The sequence below is a fragment of the Eumetopias jubatus genome, unplaced genomic scaffold (assembly GCF_037043125.1).
Source record: "Eumetopias jubatus isolate StellerSeaLion01/CBP00866 unplaced genomic scaffold, mEumJub1_p1.0 scaffold_11, whole genome shotgun sequence".
Lineage (NCBI taxonomy): Eukaryota > Metazoa > Chordata > Mammalia > Carnivora > Otariidae > Eumetopias > Eumetopias jubatus.
The window spans coordinates 65,188,592-65,205,777 of NW_028274817.1; the positions used below are offsets into that span (position 1 = coordinate 65,188,592).

General features: G+C 35.2%; 1 protein-coding gene across 6 annotated transcripts in view; it reads left to right on the forward strand.

Annotated features, from left to right (window-relative positions):
• ATRX (ATRX chromatin remodeler) overlaps positions 1-17,186 on the forward strand; it is a 300,408-nt gene that overhangs the window by 278,602 nt on the left and 4,620 nt on the right. For all 6 annotated transcript variants that reach the window (XM_028101410.2, XM_088028724.1, XM_088028725.1 and 3 more), the window contains 4 exons: positions 14,435-14,584; positions 15,436-15,561; positions 16,315-16,410; positions 16,925-17,053. In XM_028101410.2, the coding sequence (XP_027957211.1) occupies positions 14,435-14,584; positions 15,436-15,561; positions 16,315-16,410; positions 16,925-17,053 (501 nt within the window). The remainder of the gene's footprint in view (positions 1-14,434; positions 14,585-15,435; positions 15,562-16,314; positions 16,411-16,924; positions 17,054-17,186) is intronic.

Here is a 17,186-nt window from a genome sequence, read left to right on the forward strand (position 1 = left end):
CTCCCGAATATCGCCTCGGATTCACTTCTCCGCACGTCCTACCTTCCAGAAAGTGTTCGCTTCTCTGTTCAGAGAGTTGTTGCTACTCTCTTCTTTGATCTCCTGTTGAGTTTGTAGGTGTTCAGAATGGTTTGATCCCTATTCAGCTGAATTCCTGAGACCAGACAAAATCCAGGTCTCCTACTCCTCCGCCATCTTGCTCCGTCCCCCCATTGTTGTTATTTTTTAATTCTTATAGCCAGCTTACAAAGCCGGTAGTTTGTTTTTATCTTATAAATGATGAAATTATAACAGAGAAGTGGTGACACCTGCATTTGATCTCAGTGCCATAACTAGACCCCATACTCTTTAAGCACTGCATTCTACTGTGCTGACATTAATTTGTTACGTGATTAAACTTGTGGAAGAAGTAAACTGAGGCACTCTCCTTTGATACCTTTTTTTAATTTCCCACTTTCTTTTCATTGATATGTAATTGACATATAATAGTTTTAGGTGTACAAAATGATAGTTTAGTATATGTATATATTGTTAAATGATCACCACAGTAAGTCTAGTTAACGTCCATCACCACACAGTTACAATTTTTTTTTCTTGTGATAAGAACTTTTAAGATCAATTCTCTTAGTAACTTTGAAATATACACTACAGTATTACTAACTATAGTTGCCATGCTATACATTACATCGCCAGAATTTATTCATCTTACCCTTTGACAAACATCTCCCCATTTCACACAGAATCACAGCTCCTGGTAACCACCACTCTACTCTGTTTCTATGAATTCAACTTTTTAGATTCCACATGCAAGTGAGATCATAGGTATTCGTCTTCCTCAGTCTGACTTATTTCACCTAGTATGATGCCCTCAAGGTCCCTCCATGTTATTGCATTGACAGGATTTCCTTATTTTTTATGGCCAAATAATACTCCATTGTCTGTATGTACCACATTTTCTTTATCCATTCATCCATCAGTGGACTTAGGTTGTTTCCATGTCTTGACTTGTAAATAATGCTGTGATGAATGTGGGCATTCAGGTATCTTTTTGAGTGTTTTTCTTTCCTTCTGATAAATACCCAGAAGTGAAATTACTAGATCATATAGTAGTTTTATTTGTAATTTTTTTGAGGAAACTTCAGGCTATTTTCCTTAATGGTTGTATCAATTTCTGTTCCCACCAACAGTGCACAAGTGTCCCCTTTTCTTCACATCCTCATAGTTCTTGATCAATACTATGGGTTTATGAAAAAGCATTTTCAGTGTTATCAAGGTGTGTAATACTGGAGAATACAGATTTTATCCTTTAGTTACTGCAAAATCCTAGGGTGGCAAAGCTGATCCTAGTCCTCTTTAAGTATCTTGGATGCTGAACTTATCTTTAGCCCCAAGTCAGTACAGCATAGTCATTAAGGATAAGAGCCCTTGAGAAAGACCACCTGGATTTGAATCTTGACCTTCATCAAGTTATTTGACTTCTCTGTGCCTCAGTTTCTTGATCTATAATTCCAAGATACTTATGTCTGTTGTTCTTCAAAAATCTCATCCTCTTCATTTTTATTTTCATCTCCTTCTGAGACTGTTATTAGTAAATGCCTGACCTTCTGCTTTTAGCTTCCATATCTTATAGCTTTTATTTTGCCTCATTCTGATCTCCTAGCTCACTATTTTTTAGCTATATCTCTTCTGCTTTTTATATTATCCATTGAGTTATTTATTTCAGTGATTATTTCTTATCTCCTTCATTTTGGCTCTTTTTAGATAATTTTTGTTGGAATTTCATATTTCTTACCTTTCCTTATTCCTGAAATGCTTATTTTGAATTTTTGGTACATTTTTTAAGTAACTCTGCTTCAAATGGCATATGGTGCCAGTTTGTTGTCACACTAGGGATGGGGTATGTCTGTGTTGTGTGTGTGTGTTTGCATGTGTGTTTGCCTGTAAGTTCCTGGAATTTATGTTTCTTTTTCCTTGATTGTGGTGGGGGGGAGCCAGCAGCCCATGCTAATTCATGATCTTAGAAGTCTCATCAGTTATATGGTGATAATAACAGTATGTACTTCATAGAGTTACTATGAAAATTAGATACTCTGTGTAAAGTTCTTAGAACAGTGTTAGCATGCAGTTATGCATTCAGTTTAGCTTTAAAAAAAATCTATAGAGAAGTGACTTGAATTCAGATCCCAGCTTTAGAAAACTGTTTTTGATAAGTTAAATATAGAGCTAACTAGGGCTAAAAAGGATATTGACACATCTTTCAGGCTTTGTGCTGTCCCAGAATTCTGTCACATTGTCTAGTGTTATCTGTGTCCATTATTGCTAAGAAAATAAGGAAAAAATGGTTAATTTAAAAGTTTTTCCTATTTTGAAAATTTTCAAACTAGAAAAATATAATGGATACTCATACACCCATCACCTAGATTTAGTAATTGCTAATATTTTGCCACATTTGCCTCCTCTATTTTTCTGAAATATTTTAAGTTATATTTTTATAAATTATGTATTTATTTTTTAGAGAGAGAGAGCGTGTGAGTGGGGTGGGGAGAGGAGCAGAGGGAGAGAGAGTGAATCTTAAGCAGGCTCCTTGCTGAGCGCAGAGCCCGATGTAGGGCACGATCTCATGACCCTGAGATCATGACCTCAGCCAAAATCAAGGGTCAAATGCTTAACCAGCTGAGCCACCCAGGTGCCCCAAATTATATGTATATATTTAAATTATAAGATTATGATACTTCACTTGTAAATATTTCAGTATAAATCTCTAAAATATAAAGACATTTCAAAAAATAGACATTCCTTCTATAACCACTATTCCATAAAATTAATAACTTCTTAATTTCCTAACATCATCTAATACCATACCTGTATTCAATTACTCCAGTTGTCTTGAAAATGTCTTTTATAGCTCCTTTGTTCAAATCAGGTTCCATTCAAGGTACACACACTGTATTTGATTGTTGTATTTCATTTTTCTATTCCTTTTAATTTAGTGCCCTCATCTTCTCTCCATTCTGGATTTATTTCCTGATGGTGTGTTTGAACTTCCATCTCTTATATATTCTATAAACTGGAAATTAGACCCAAAGGCTTGATTAAATTCATGGCAGATATTTCTGGCAAGAATGTTTTATAGATAATGTGTAAAAAGACATTAATATTTTTTAAAAATACAGGATAAGGCAAAGTGTGAAGCAAAAGGAGTAATACATACTGAATGCTTGTGCTATGTTCTTTTAAATACACTCTCTCATTTAATTCTTATAGTAACCCCGTGAGTTACCGATGGTATTATCCCTTTGTAGTAAGGGAATTGGTTCTAAGAGATCACCAAACTATTAAATGGCAAAGTTAGAATTCAAAAAGAGAAAGAAAAAAGTCAAATAAGGCTGTTTATCTTTACATAAACATTAAAAAATGTACTAACAAATCACTTGCTCTCTCTGCCTCAATCTCTAGTAAAATAAGAGCAACAAATTGACTTGACTTTAACATAAATAAAATGCTCTGGCTTATCATGCTCTCATTTTAGGCAATGAGAGGTATCCTTTAAACATGAGCAAAAAAATTTTTTAACATATATACATTCGCAGAACAGGTAATAACTCACTGGTCCTTCTATGACAACCATATATCTAGGATTTTCTAGGACAATTCTGATATCCAACAATTTTTCCTATCAAACATCTCTTGAATTTTTCATTAGAAAAACTTGGTTAAAGTGTAAAACCTCTCTTTCTCTGTACAGTAATACATTGTTTTTTAAAGTGGGGGGTGCTTTAGACTTTTAGAAAAGGTGTTGAAAGTAAGAGAAAGTAGTAAAGAACACCAGTAGAATTCTTCCAGTTAGCTGACCAAGAGAACAAAATATTTTGGTCAAGAGAAGGATTAAATTCTATCAGATGTTGCTGGTGGATTGACAGGATCAGGTCTGAGAATTGACCATCAGATTTAGCAATGCAAAGGTCATCATAAACCTGGCACAGTGCTTAAGCACTTCATGTGTAATATTTATTCTCCACAGTAGATCTTGTGAAGTAGATACTTATTAGGCTGATTTTACAGACCAGGAGACTGAGATTCAGAGAGAGAACTCACTCAAGGACATAGGGCCAGTAAGTGTTAGAACTAGGATTTAAACCCAGTAAGACTGTAGGTCTGCACCGTTCAATACAAGAGCTGGCTATGTGTGGTTATTTACATTTGCATTTAAATGTATTAAATTAAAATTTTAGTTCCTCACTTGCACTAGTAACATTTCAGGTGCTTAGAAGTCACATGTAGCTCCCATTGGACAGCACAGACAGAACATTTCCATCATTGCCCAGAGTTCTGTTGGATAGCAGTACTCTAGAGCCTGTGATCTTAACCACTATACATAAAGTCTCCCAATTTATATATATATATATTTTAAATTTAAAGTAAGTCTTGCCATTAAATTTTCCTCTGAAATTCAAAAGGCTGACATAGGTCTTTTTATCAGATCAGCAAAATTATATTGGTGTTTATATTTCAAACAGTCTGGTCATGAAATTGTCTGTTGTAGAGAGAAACCTGGAAAGCAAGGCTATATGTCCTTTCACTGTTTTCCATTTTCATTTAGGGGAGTTCAGAAGGACATAACTAACATGTTGGAATGATCAGTGATCCTGAATTAACATAAGGTACTTGAGTGCCACAGTATCTGTATATTAATATCCTAAAGTATATTACTCGATCGGTTAGGTTGGCTGATTCAAATGTCTTGTAACATTTTAGGAATAGTGGAAAATGTAGGCTGTGATACTTCTGGGTGAATTAAGTAGGTGAATGCCTCCTTCTGTCTCTTTAGTTACTGATGTTTTCATGACCAAGATTTTTACATCATATTCATTACTTTGGACGCTTAAAGGAATATGATGACCTTATTTATGTATTTTGTTTTTATTACTTTACCTTTTTAATGTTTTCTTTTTTTTTTGAGTTTTCTATTACTTTCATTGGAACTTGTGACTGAAATCATCTTTGAATTAATCCATTTAGAATTCTTCATTTATAGCTAGTATTCACATTTTTTTAACCTATTAGATATTTTTTTATTGTTATGTTAATCACCATATATTACATCATTAGTTTTTGGTGCAGTGTTCCATGATTCATTGTTTGTTCATAACACCCAGTGCTCCATGCAGAACGTGCCCTCCTCAATACCCATCACCAGGCTAACCCATCCCCCTACCCCCCCTCCCCTCTAGAACCCTCAGTTTGTTTTTCAGAGTCCATCATCTCTCATGGTTCGTCTCCCCCTCTGACTTACTCCCCTTTTCTTCCTCTCCTGTTATCTTCTTTTTCTTTTTTCTTAAAATATGTTGCGTTATTTGTTTCAGAAGTACAGAACTGTGATTCAACAGTCTTGCACAATTCACAGCGCTCACCGTAGCACATACCCTCCCCAATGTCTATCACCCAGCCACCCCATCTCTCCCACCCCCAACCACTCCAGTAACACTCAGTTTCTTTCCTGAGATGAAGAATTCCTCATATCAGTGAGGTCATGTGATACATGTCTTTCTCTGATTGACTTATTTCACTCAGCATAACACCCTCCAGTTCCATCCACGTCGTTGCAAATGGCAAGATCTCATTCCTTTTGATGGCTGCATAATATTCCATTGTGTATATATACCACATCTTCTTTATCCATTCATCTGTCGATGGGCATCTTGGCTCTTTCCACTGTTTGGCTATGGTGGACATTGCTGCTATAAACATTGGGGTACATGTACCCCTTCGGGTCCCTACATTTGTATCTTTGTGGTAAATACCCAGTAGTGCAATTGCTGGATCGAACGGTAGCTCTAATTTCAACTGTTTGAGGAACCTCCATACTGTTTTCCAGAGGGGTTGCACCAGCTTGCATTCCCACCAAGAGTGTAGGAGGGTTCCCCTTTCTCCACATCCCCGCCAACATCTGTCGTTCCCTGACTTGTTAATTTTAGCCATTCTGACGGGTGTGAGATGGTATCTCATTGAGGTTTTGATTTGGATTTCCCTGATGCCGAGCGATGTTGAGCACTTTTTCATGTGCCTGTTGGCCATTTGGATGTCTTCTTTGGAGAAATGTCTGTTCATGTCTTCTGCCCATTTCTTGATTGGATTATTTGTTCTTTGGGTGTTGAGTTTGATAAGTTCTTTATAGATTTTGGATACTAGCCCTTTATCTGATATGTCATTTGCAAATATTTTCTCCCATTCTGTCGGTTGTCTTTTGGTTTTGTGGACTGTTTCTTTTGCTGTGCAAAAGCTTTTTATCTTGATGAAATCCCAATAGTTCATTTTTGCCCTGGCTTCCCGTGCCTTTGGCGATGTTTCTAGGAAGAAGTTGCTGCGGCTAAGGTCGAAAAGGTTGCTACCTGTGTTCTCCTTTATGATTTGGATGGACTCCTGTCTCACGTTTAGGTCTTTCAACCATTTGGAGTCTATTTTTGTGTGTGGTGTAAGGAAATGGTCCAGTTTCATTCTTCTGCATGTGGCTGTCCAATTTTCCCAACACCATTTGTTGAAGAGACTGTCTCTTTTCCATTGGACATTCTTTCCTGCTTTGTCAAAGATAAGTTGACTATAGAGTTGAGGGTCCATTTCTGGGCTCTCGATTCTGTTCCATTGATCTATGTGTCTGTTTTTGTGCCAGTACCATACTGTCTTGATGATGACAGCTTTGTAATAGAGCTGGAAGTCCGGAATTGTGATGCCGCCAGCTTTGCTTTTCTTTTTCAGTATTCCTCTGGCTATTCTGGGTCTCTTCTGATTCCATACAAATTTTAGGATTATTTGTTCCATTTCTTTGAAAAAAGTGGATGGTATTTTGATGGGGATTGCATTGAATGTGTAGATTGCTCTAGGTAGCATTGACATCTTCACAATGTTGATTCTCCCAATCCATGAGCATGGAACGTTTTTCCATTTCTTTGTGTCTTCTTCAATTTCTTTCATGAGTATTTTATAGTTTTCTGAGTACAGATCCTTTGCCTCTTTGGTTAGATTTATTCCTAGGTATCTAATGGTTTTGGGTGCAATTGTAAATGGGATCGACTCCTTGATTTGTCTCTCTTCTGTCTTGTTGTTGGTGTATAGGAATGCCACTGATTTCTGTGCATTGATTTTATATCCTGCTACTTGACTGAATTCCTGTATGAGTTCTAGCAGTTTTGGGGTGGAGTCTTTTGGGTTTTCCACATACAGTATCATATCATCTGCAAAGAGTGAGAGTTTGACTTCCTCTTTGCCGATTTGGATGCCTTTGATTTCTTTTTGTTGTCTAATTGCTGTGGCTAGGACTTCTAATACTATGTTGAATAGCAGTGGTGAGAGTGGACATCCCTGCCGCGTTCCTGACCTTAGGGGAAAAGCTCTCAGCCTTTCCCCATTGAGAATGATATTCGCTGTAGGTTTTTCATAGATGGCTTTTATGATATTGAGGTATGTATCCCTATACTCTGAAGAGTTTTGATCAAGAAAGGATGCTGTACTTTGTCAAATGCTTTTTCTGCATCTATTGAGAGGATCATATGATTCTTGTTCTTTCTTTTGTCAATGTATTGTGTCACGTTGATTGATTTGCGGATGTTGAACCAGCCTTGCAGCCCAGGGATAAATCCCACTTGGTCGTGGTGAATAATCCTTTTAATGTACTGTTGGATCCTATTGGCTAGTATTTTGGTGAGAATTTTTGCATCCATGTTCATCAAGGATATTGGTCTGTAATTCTCCTTTTTGATGGGGTCTTTGTCTGGTTTTGGGGTCAAGGTAATGCTGGCCTCATAAAATGAGTTTGGAAGTTTCCCTTCCATTTCTATTTTTTGGAACAGTTTCAGGAGAATAGGTATTAATTCTTCTTGAAATGTCTGATAGAATTCCCCTGGGAAGCCATCTGGCCCTGGGCTTTTGTTTCTTGGGAGATTTTTGATGACTGTTTCAATTTCCTTAGTGGTTATAGGTCTGTTCAGGTTTTCTATTTCTTCCTGGTTCAATTTTGGTAGTTGATACATCTCTAGGAATGCACCCATTTCTTCCAGGTTATCTAATTTGCTGGCATAGAGTTGCTCATAATATGTTCTTATAATTGTTTGTATTTCTTTGGTGTTGGTTGTGATCTCTCCTCTTTCATTCATGATTTTGTTGATTTGGGTCATTTCTCTTTTCTTTTTGATCAGTCTGGCCGGGGGTTTATCAATCTTGTTAATGTTTTCTTTCTTTCAAATGTAATTTGAACTGCTAAATATCTGCTTTCATTCCTATTTCATATGTCTTCTATCTATATCCTTTTTATTAGCATACCTATAGTTGAGTTAGAGGATGTTAACAGTGTTTATGAAATAAAGAGGTAATATGAACTCCACATTGTATAGCATGAGAATCCAGTTCCAATTCAGGCTCTACTTGGAAAGCTGCAACCTCTAGAAAGTCATTACAGTCATACAAAATCTTGACTGACACTCTTTACCTCAACAGTGAATGATATGTGGCTTATGTAGTAATTATAATGGATAACAAATTTTTAAAGGTTAAATGCTAAGTATACTATCTAGTTCCTTGAATGTTAAATTGAGTAGAAAACATTCTTCTGACCAAAAGAGACTTTGGTTCTTACCTTCTACCAGAGTCATTGTGGTAGGCCTGCCTTTTCCTTCCTTGAAAGTGACAAATTTTGTAGTTACCACTATCTTATTTTTACCTATAATTTGGGAATCTAGATATGTTTATAAATGCCCTTTGGCAAAAGTATGTGATCTTGACCTAAAAATCTGATATGAGGTGTGGTATGTGAACTTTATTCAGTATCTCTCTAGTTACTTATCAAGTACGTTGCTTTTTTTTTTTCCAGTGTGGTTTGGGAAAAAACAGCCTTCAAATTTGAAAGTAAAAACTTTTTTTTTTCACCAGGAATATTAAGTTTCTTTACTAAAAATCTAGGCTTATTGAAGTAATAAAAGGAATTTTTTCATAGCTTTTTGAGTGGGTCCTGTGGCACTTAAGTATTCCAGTGGCATTTTATTTCCAGAGATTATAGAATTCAAATTCAAAGTGATGGCAAGCAAAATATTTTGAAACATGGCAAACCTGCGCCCCTACCCTCAGGCAAAGACTTGATTGTTTTTGAAAATTTTATTTTCAAGGTTGAATTTCAGGATTGACTAGATGGGAATTTTTGTCAGCTTGCCAAATACTTTAAATTTATAAGTAAATGAACTTAAACTTTTAATTTATCATTAATTTTGTTTCATTAATTAAACTAGTCATTTTTAAAGCTTAAACTAATGTAGCTCTTAACTAGAATATAGACCAGGCTTTTCCCCAACTTGTAAGCTTTTTCACTTATTGAAGGAAAAATAAAGTTTAGACAAAGAAAAGGTACACATTTGGATATAATTTAAACCTCATTTTCACGACTGTTGGCCTAGTGATTATAGATTCTGTTCCAGTATTGTTTTCAATAATAGTGTTGCTATAGCAACTAATAAATGCATGCTTCAAAGAGAAGAAACAAAAAACCTTTCCACCGATTGTGTTGTATATTGAGATGAAATTTTTCTTTATTAACTTATATAATTTGCTCTAGACTTTGCAAAACTATTTTTCCCAAAGAAATATTCTGAGAATCCTGTTACGTGTTTTTATTTTTTTCTGTCTTAATCTCATCATCTGTTCCTTGTATTAACAGTATGCTACAATTAATTTACAGAGATGTAGAAACAGTTTATATCAGAAATTCTGTATCTTCTTTCTGTTATTTGTGTCTCACACAGCACTCTAGAGGAAAGGAAGATTTTTGCCCTTCTGCTTCTGAACTTTGTAAATGAATCTTGTTCCTATAACAGTCAGTTAACACATATAGTGTCTTTTCTTTGTTAAAATGAAGATTGTGGTAAACATACTTAAGTCCTTGAATATTATTGGCATAGTTATTGTATGAACAAGTAGTTGAAATACACTAAAATTTGTCCGTTAACCTATTTTGTTGCAGATTTAGTAATAATGAAGAACTGGAAGTGGACTAAGTATTAATAAACCCTTAAATAGGAGAATAATTAAAGGGGATTATAAGGTTTATCTATATAATTTGTAAGCACCTTACAGCCATTAAAAATGATAGTTTGTATTTGATGTAAAATGATGTCCAAGGAAAGATACTAATTCAGAAAAGTGGTTTCAAAAGTATAGTACAATCCCATTTTAAAAAAAATTTTTTAAATTTTATTTTATTTTTAGTCACCATACAATACATCATTAGTTTTTGCTGTAGTGATCCACAGTTCATTGTTTTCATATAACACCCAGTGCTCCATGCAGTGTGTGCCCTCCATAATACCCATCACTGGGCTAACCCATCCCCCGACCCCCCTCCCCTCTATAACCCTCAGTTTGTTCTGAGAGTCCATAGTCTCTCATGGTTCATCTCTCCCTCCGATTTTCCCCCCTTCATTTTTCCCTTCCTTCTCCTAATGTCCTCCATGCTATTCCTTATGTTCCACAAATAAGTGAAACCATATGATAATTGACTTTCTCTGCTTGACTTATTTCACTTAGCATAATCTCCTCCAGTCCCATCCACGTTGATGTAAAAGTTGGGTATTCATGCTTTCTGATGGCTGAGTCATATTCCATTGTATATATGGACCACATCTTCTTTATCCATTCATCTGTTGAAGGGCATCTCAGCTCTTTCCACAGTTTGGCTATAGTACAATCCCATTTTTATGTAAAAGCATGTGTGAGTGTGAGTGTAAAGTGTAAATGTGTGGAGAAATACATGACAGATGGTACCATTAGTTATCTCTAGGTTTTATAATAGGAAATTAGGATTGTTTCCTTAAATTTTTTTTAAAGTTCTTTGAAAAGAAGGGAGCGTCTGTAGCCAGTAGAAACAATTTGAATGGTTATTTGGTTTGATGTTAGGAGGGAGCTAATGTTTTAGGAAAAGGGTCCAAAAATTTTTAATGATACAAAATAAAGTCACATGCATTTTTCCTCTGACTTGTTGGCATTTTAGTTGACTGTGGGTCAAGGGAAAGGAAAGTTATTGCATGAACAGAAGCTGAGCCTCTACCATAATCTGACCTTAATAAGGCAACCATGTTTAACTTAAGAGACTAGATCTTAAATCTGAAATTGGTGGGGAGAAGACATTAAAATGTTTTGGAAGTGGTGTTTCCTAAACTGAATATCTCTTGAAGATGAAAGTGGTAAAATAGTTCATGTCAGGTTTAGACTAAGCATGAACTGGTTTTTTATAGGTTTGTGTCTGAGAATTGTGTTTGCTTCAGTTTTTATTTTTTCCTTTATTAAAAAATTAGCATATTTTTAAAAAAACTTCAAAAAGTACAAAAGTGTTAAAAGTGAGGGAAAAAATAGACATACTTAGGTTTCTCCCACCCCAAAATCCTTCAGGGTAGTGTTTTTTTTATTTGAGGACAGATCTGGGAAATGGAGGAACTATGCCTCAAGAAAACATTCTTTATAGTGTGATAGAATGATCACTGGAAAGAAGTCAGAAAATTCAGCTTCTAGTCCCAGCTAGTCTGAGCTGTGTGATTGGAACAAGTTACTTTGCCTCTCTGGGCATGGGTTTCTACCAAATCCAAGGTGATGAGTTTGGACTTTGAAATTACAGGATAAGGACTGACTTGATAAAACTCCCTGATAGTTCAGACATTTTTTAAAGGGTATAAATGAGTGTGTGTGTGCGTGCCTGCACATGCACATTGCATACATGCAATCTCTGGAAAGGCTTTCTCTCTAATCATAAGAGAGTAATTAATATATGAACTCTGGTATTTATAATTGAGAAATAAACACTGCACTTAATTGACATAAGATTTATTTCCAAAGAATTGGGTGTTTCATCTATTTCTGTTTATTCTCATATCATCCTGTTATACATGTGAATGGATAGGATTTCATTTTGTTCAACTGACAGTTATAGCTAGACTAAATTATTAGTCATTGTTACAGAGAGAATCAGTGGCACAGTTGAAAGTAAATCAGTTCCTAGCACACAATACTCTTGGTCTTTCCCTTAGGTTGCTTTTTTTTTTTTTTAATTTTATTATGTTATGTTAATCACCATACGTTACATCATTAGTTTTTGATGTAGTGTTCCATGATTCATTGTTTGCGTATAACACCCAGTGCTCCATTCAATACGTGCCCTCTTTAACACTCATCACCAGGCTAACCCATCCCCCCACCCCTCTCCCCTCTAGAACCCTCAGTTTGTTTCTCAGAGTCCATAGTCTCTCATGGTTCGTCTCCCCCTCCGATTTCCCCCCTTCATTTTTCCCTTCCTACTATCTTTTTTTTTTTAACATATAATGTATTACTTGTTTCAGAGGTACAGGTCTGTGATTCAACAGTCTTGCACAATTCACAATGCTCACCATAGCACATACCCTCCCCAATGTCCTATCACCCAGCCACCCCATCCCTCCTACCCCCCACCTTAGGTTGCTTTCTTAGAGAAATGAAGTTATTTTTGACTATGGTTAAGAACATCACTTATTGCTAGGCAGAAGTAAAATTAGGGACTATCCATAGAACATTTCTGCCTTGTAATTTATTTGGTATTCTGTAGAATAGCTGACTTTTCTAATTGTATTTGGCATGGTCACTTGCTAAAAATATAAGTCATTGTGTCTGGTTTTATTATATACCTCTCTCTTGAGTCATAGTTGGAGGGGGTGAGCATGGGAGACATACATCTGAAGAAGCATTATCTTTTAATAGAATTTAATTCATATTGGCCTATCTCCCTGCCTACCTGGTCAGTAACTGTGAACTTTGGAGATCTGTCTACTGATGATAAACCTGTTTTATATGGCGTAGGCGTGGGAAGTCAGCTTTGATGACAGATTTCTACACTGGTGTAGGAGAGAAATGTTTAGCTAGTGTTTCAAAAGAACTAAACCTGTTAGCATTTATGTATTCCACCATTAGGCTTTCTTGAGCCCTCCCCTATGTGTGGCCTCTAATGTTTTCGGTTTTCAACAAAAGAAATAGCATATGAAGTATAAAATCTCAATTACAGTTGTATTCATTAATGAAGTCAATTCCTTTTATCTCATGGAATGATGAAATAATTATTTCAAATATTAGGGTAGCAAGATAAAAAGTTGTTTAAATGATACCAAATATTCTGATTATTTGGAATTAGTGTCAGCATTTCCTATTGTACAGAAAAGATCTTAGGGTCTCATGATTTGAATTTTTCATCTTGAGTTATTTAACAAACATTTGAGTTCCTACCATGTGTTGTAATACTCTGTGGGTGGATGAAGATGTAAAGACAGAATTATTTTCAAGTGTGGGATTTGTCTATACTAAAACTTAGGAAGGCATTAAGCATTACTAGATGTAGATTAAATTTAAATTTAATGTACTTATACCTCTGCAACCTTTCCTTTGCTCTGTTAATTATTTATGTTCCTTCACTAGATTCACATTCACTTTAGAAAGTGTGTTCTAGGAGAACTTGCTTTTAGAAGCTATGAAAAATCCTTTTGTAAAGTGAATTAATTTACCTTTTATATATCCAGGTTTTCATCTGTGATTTCTTAATAAACAACTTGTATTTTAATTTTTTATTAGCAAGCAACATATCTATGGTTCACTTTAACCCCCTCCTCCCAATCTCTCTTTGTCTCTCTCTCATAATCATAATTACACAGAGCAGGAGTTTGGTTGTTCTTACTAAGTATATAAATGATCCCAATTTTTAGCTTTTAATTTTTTTTAACCTTAAAAGACTGACTTAAGACACTATGACTTAAAAAAAAACCCACTGTGACAATAAAATGATAAACTTTGTATATCAGTTTAAATTTGACCCATGCATCTTTACAATGTAATTTATATTTGACCTTTCTACAATTGAAATATAAGGACTTTGTGTTCTAGTGAAACTGTCCTGTAGCTGTTTAGATTAATTTAGATTTGCTTTTCATTAGTATAGTGGCTGGTGGCCAAAGTGATTGTGAAAGAAATAAAGTTGATAAATATGTATAAACAGTAGTAGCCATGATTTTTAGCACAAGCATCCAATGTAATCTCTGATTTAAGCAGACTTATATTAGCATTTATAATCAACTCAGAACAAATACAAAACAAACATACATGAAAAATTAGAAAAAAGTTGGAGGAAAAAACCTCAAAAAAAACCACATTTAAAACATTGTGAACTCCTAAAACATGCTTATATAAACATTGTTATATAGGAAGTTCTTACAGAAGAGGCTGGTGTTGCATGTATTGTGACTATTTTCTAAGTAATTTATATCATATATATCAGAAATATGTGTAGCAGCCAGTGTCTAGTTTCTAGTCTGACAATAGACCAAAGAACTATGGAGATAGGATCCAGAGAGAAAAAATAATTCTCTGTTATTTCAACCTCTCTAAACAGGACACCATACTTGCAGAACTTCTTCAAATACATAAAGAACACATTGTAGGATATCATGAACATGATTCTCTTTTGGACCACAAAGAAGAAGAAGAGTTGACTGAAGAAGAAAGAAAAGCAGCTTGGGCTGAGTATGAAGCAGAGAAGAAGGTAGTTCATTCAAAATGCTTTTTGGTTTTGGTTTTTGTGTTAGTCATTTGAAAGAGCAGTGAGTAAGTAAAGGGTCACATTTGGAACAGGTAATAATAATAGGGAGTCTTTAGGAACAGAGTCCCGAAATACGAGTCTGTTTATAGGCTTTGGTTACCTTTGGTGGTAGAGTGGGAGGAAGGGAAGGAAGAAAATAGTTTCCACTTAAAGAGTAGTAAGCCCAGTTCTGCTTAGCACTTGCTGAATTGAGATATTAGTGGGAAGCTGTATATTTAGCATCACTTAACTCCCGTCAACACCCTCACTCTAGTAACAGACATACAGGAGCTTAGAGTTTAGAGGTAGGAGGAAATGTTTCTTTGACATGTGTACCATGAAATCAAAATTTTGACTGAATGTCAGAACACAAAAATATTCCATTATTGGACATTAATGTCAGTCTCCAACAGCAACTTTAAAATAGTTCCATGTCTGTTTTAAACACCAACCCCCTTGAGCAAAAATGTGCCTAAGCATGGGAAACTTTATCCTAATACCTGAATTCTTTTTAAACTCTTAACTCATTGTACCAAGCTTCTTTAACGTTAATGTGATGTTAGGAGTCTCATTAGAATTCTCTGAGTTACCCCATTCTGTGGGAATTTTCAGAAAAAAGAATACACCTTTAGGGGTTAAAGCTTTCCGTGTAATAAGATCTTGGTTTCGGGTGAAAAGGATGTTTTGTTTGTGTGTGGAAGAGTGTTAATAATTTCGTAGATCTGAGAATGTGGATTCTTTTCTAAACCAGTAGGTGATGTAGAATTTCAAGTTTTAAATCACAATGTGGAAAGTGCATAATTTTTTGTTTTTAGGGACTGACCATGCGTTTCAACATACCAACTGGGACCAATTTACCCCCTGTCAGTTTCAACTCTCAAACTCCTTATATTCCTTTCAATTTGGGAGCCCTGTCTGCAATGAGTAATCAACAGCTGGAGGTAAGTTGTGAAGTACAAAAGTAGTTTAACTTGAATTAAAGGCAATTTCAAGTACCCTGTTGTTGAGGGTTCCCTATGCAGGAATATCACATTCTCCAAAAGATTACCTCTGAATAGACCAAGAAATTTTTCTTTTATTTGTTGACCTTTTTGAACCATCATAGTATAGTAAAATGTGGTTTGTTCAGAGCACAAGAGAATTAGGCCTTGAATTAATGTTCTTTGAATTATTTTAATTAAGGAACAATAGGGCAGTTGACTGGCTAGGGAAATAGCACTTTCTTAGTTATAAAATATTTTGAGTAAACAAATTAAGTTGCTTAATGTTTGAAAATAGGATAAATACATTTATATTCTGATGCAGTGTAGGTGCAGCATAAAGTATATGCTAATGTCCAGTGTTATGAAGTAAGTTATTTAAAACTAGAATCAATTATGATTTAAATAAAAAAGATTAGGTTTTATTATACCAATTATGTAGTAATATAATTGAATCTGTGGTTTACTTTTGAGAATGTACTTATGGAGTCATTTAAATTGATGAACTATGGGTGCAAACCCAAACTTTTATCTTCCTAACAAGACCCTCACTGATAAGTTTTACCCACGTTATTGATGCTGCATTTTGTTGCTCTTCAATTATTTGAAGATTTTTAAAACCAAGTGCTATAAATTGGCAAAAGGAAGGATCCCTATACTTTACAAGCATGTGTCTTTTATAGGTCCTATATAACATTTTTTGCATTCTTCTAGGACCTCATTAATCAAGGAAGAGAAAAAGTTGTGGAAGCAACAAACAGTGTGACAGCAGTGAGGATTCAGCCTCTTGAAGATATAATTTCAGCTGTAGTAAGTTAATTGGCAGTTATCTTACTCCAACTTGGTATTTCTATCGTGTTCCCCCTCTAGCCCTTTTGTTTTTATTTGTAATTGTTGTTTGCCTCACTCCTGTGGGGAAAACAACATAATTCTTCTAACTTGATTTGCAATAGTAAAATACTAGTAAACTGGATAATAGTGCTAAGCTGTAATTCAGCATTTTTACTTAAATGTTGGCCCGAAAGAGAAATGTGTAATATCCCAAATGATTGGGAAATCAGTCAGAGAAATGTATGTGTTGTTTACTTAAACATATTTTATCAGTTACACAAATTAAATCCAAGTAGTTTCATTCCAGAGATAGCCAAACCTTGTACAACAGTGGTTAACTCAGTACCCTGCTTTTACATCCTTGTTTTCTTTAGAAAAGAATAAAAGAAAGGGGGAAAAAAACCTTTTTAAAATCCTAAATATTTTTGAGTACCTTAATTATTTGTCCTCAATTCTACTGCAATAAGAAGTAAATGGAACCTTTTTCTTTTAGTGGAAGGAAAACATGAATCTCTCAGAGGCCCAAGTACAGGCGTTAGCATTAAGTAGACAAGCCAGCCAGGAGCTTGATGTTAAACGAAGAGAAGCAATCTACAATGATGTATTGACAAAACAACAGATGGTAAGAGTTCGACTATCTCTAAGTTATGTCCAGTTTTCTTGAATTTATAATAATGGGTTTGTGTGACATCTGTGTCAATAATCATCTTTCCCTCATATGGACGGATGACTGGTCATTTTTCCTGGAAGAAATT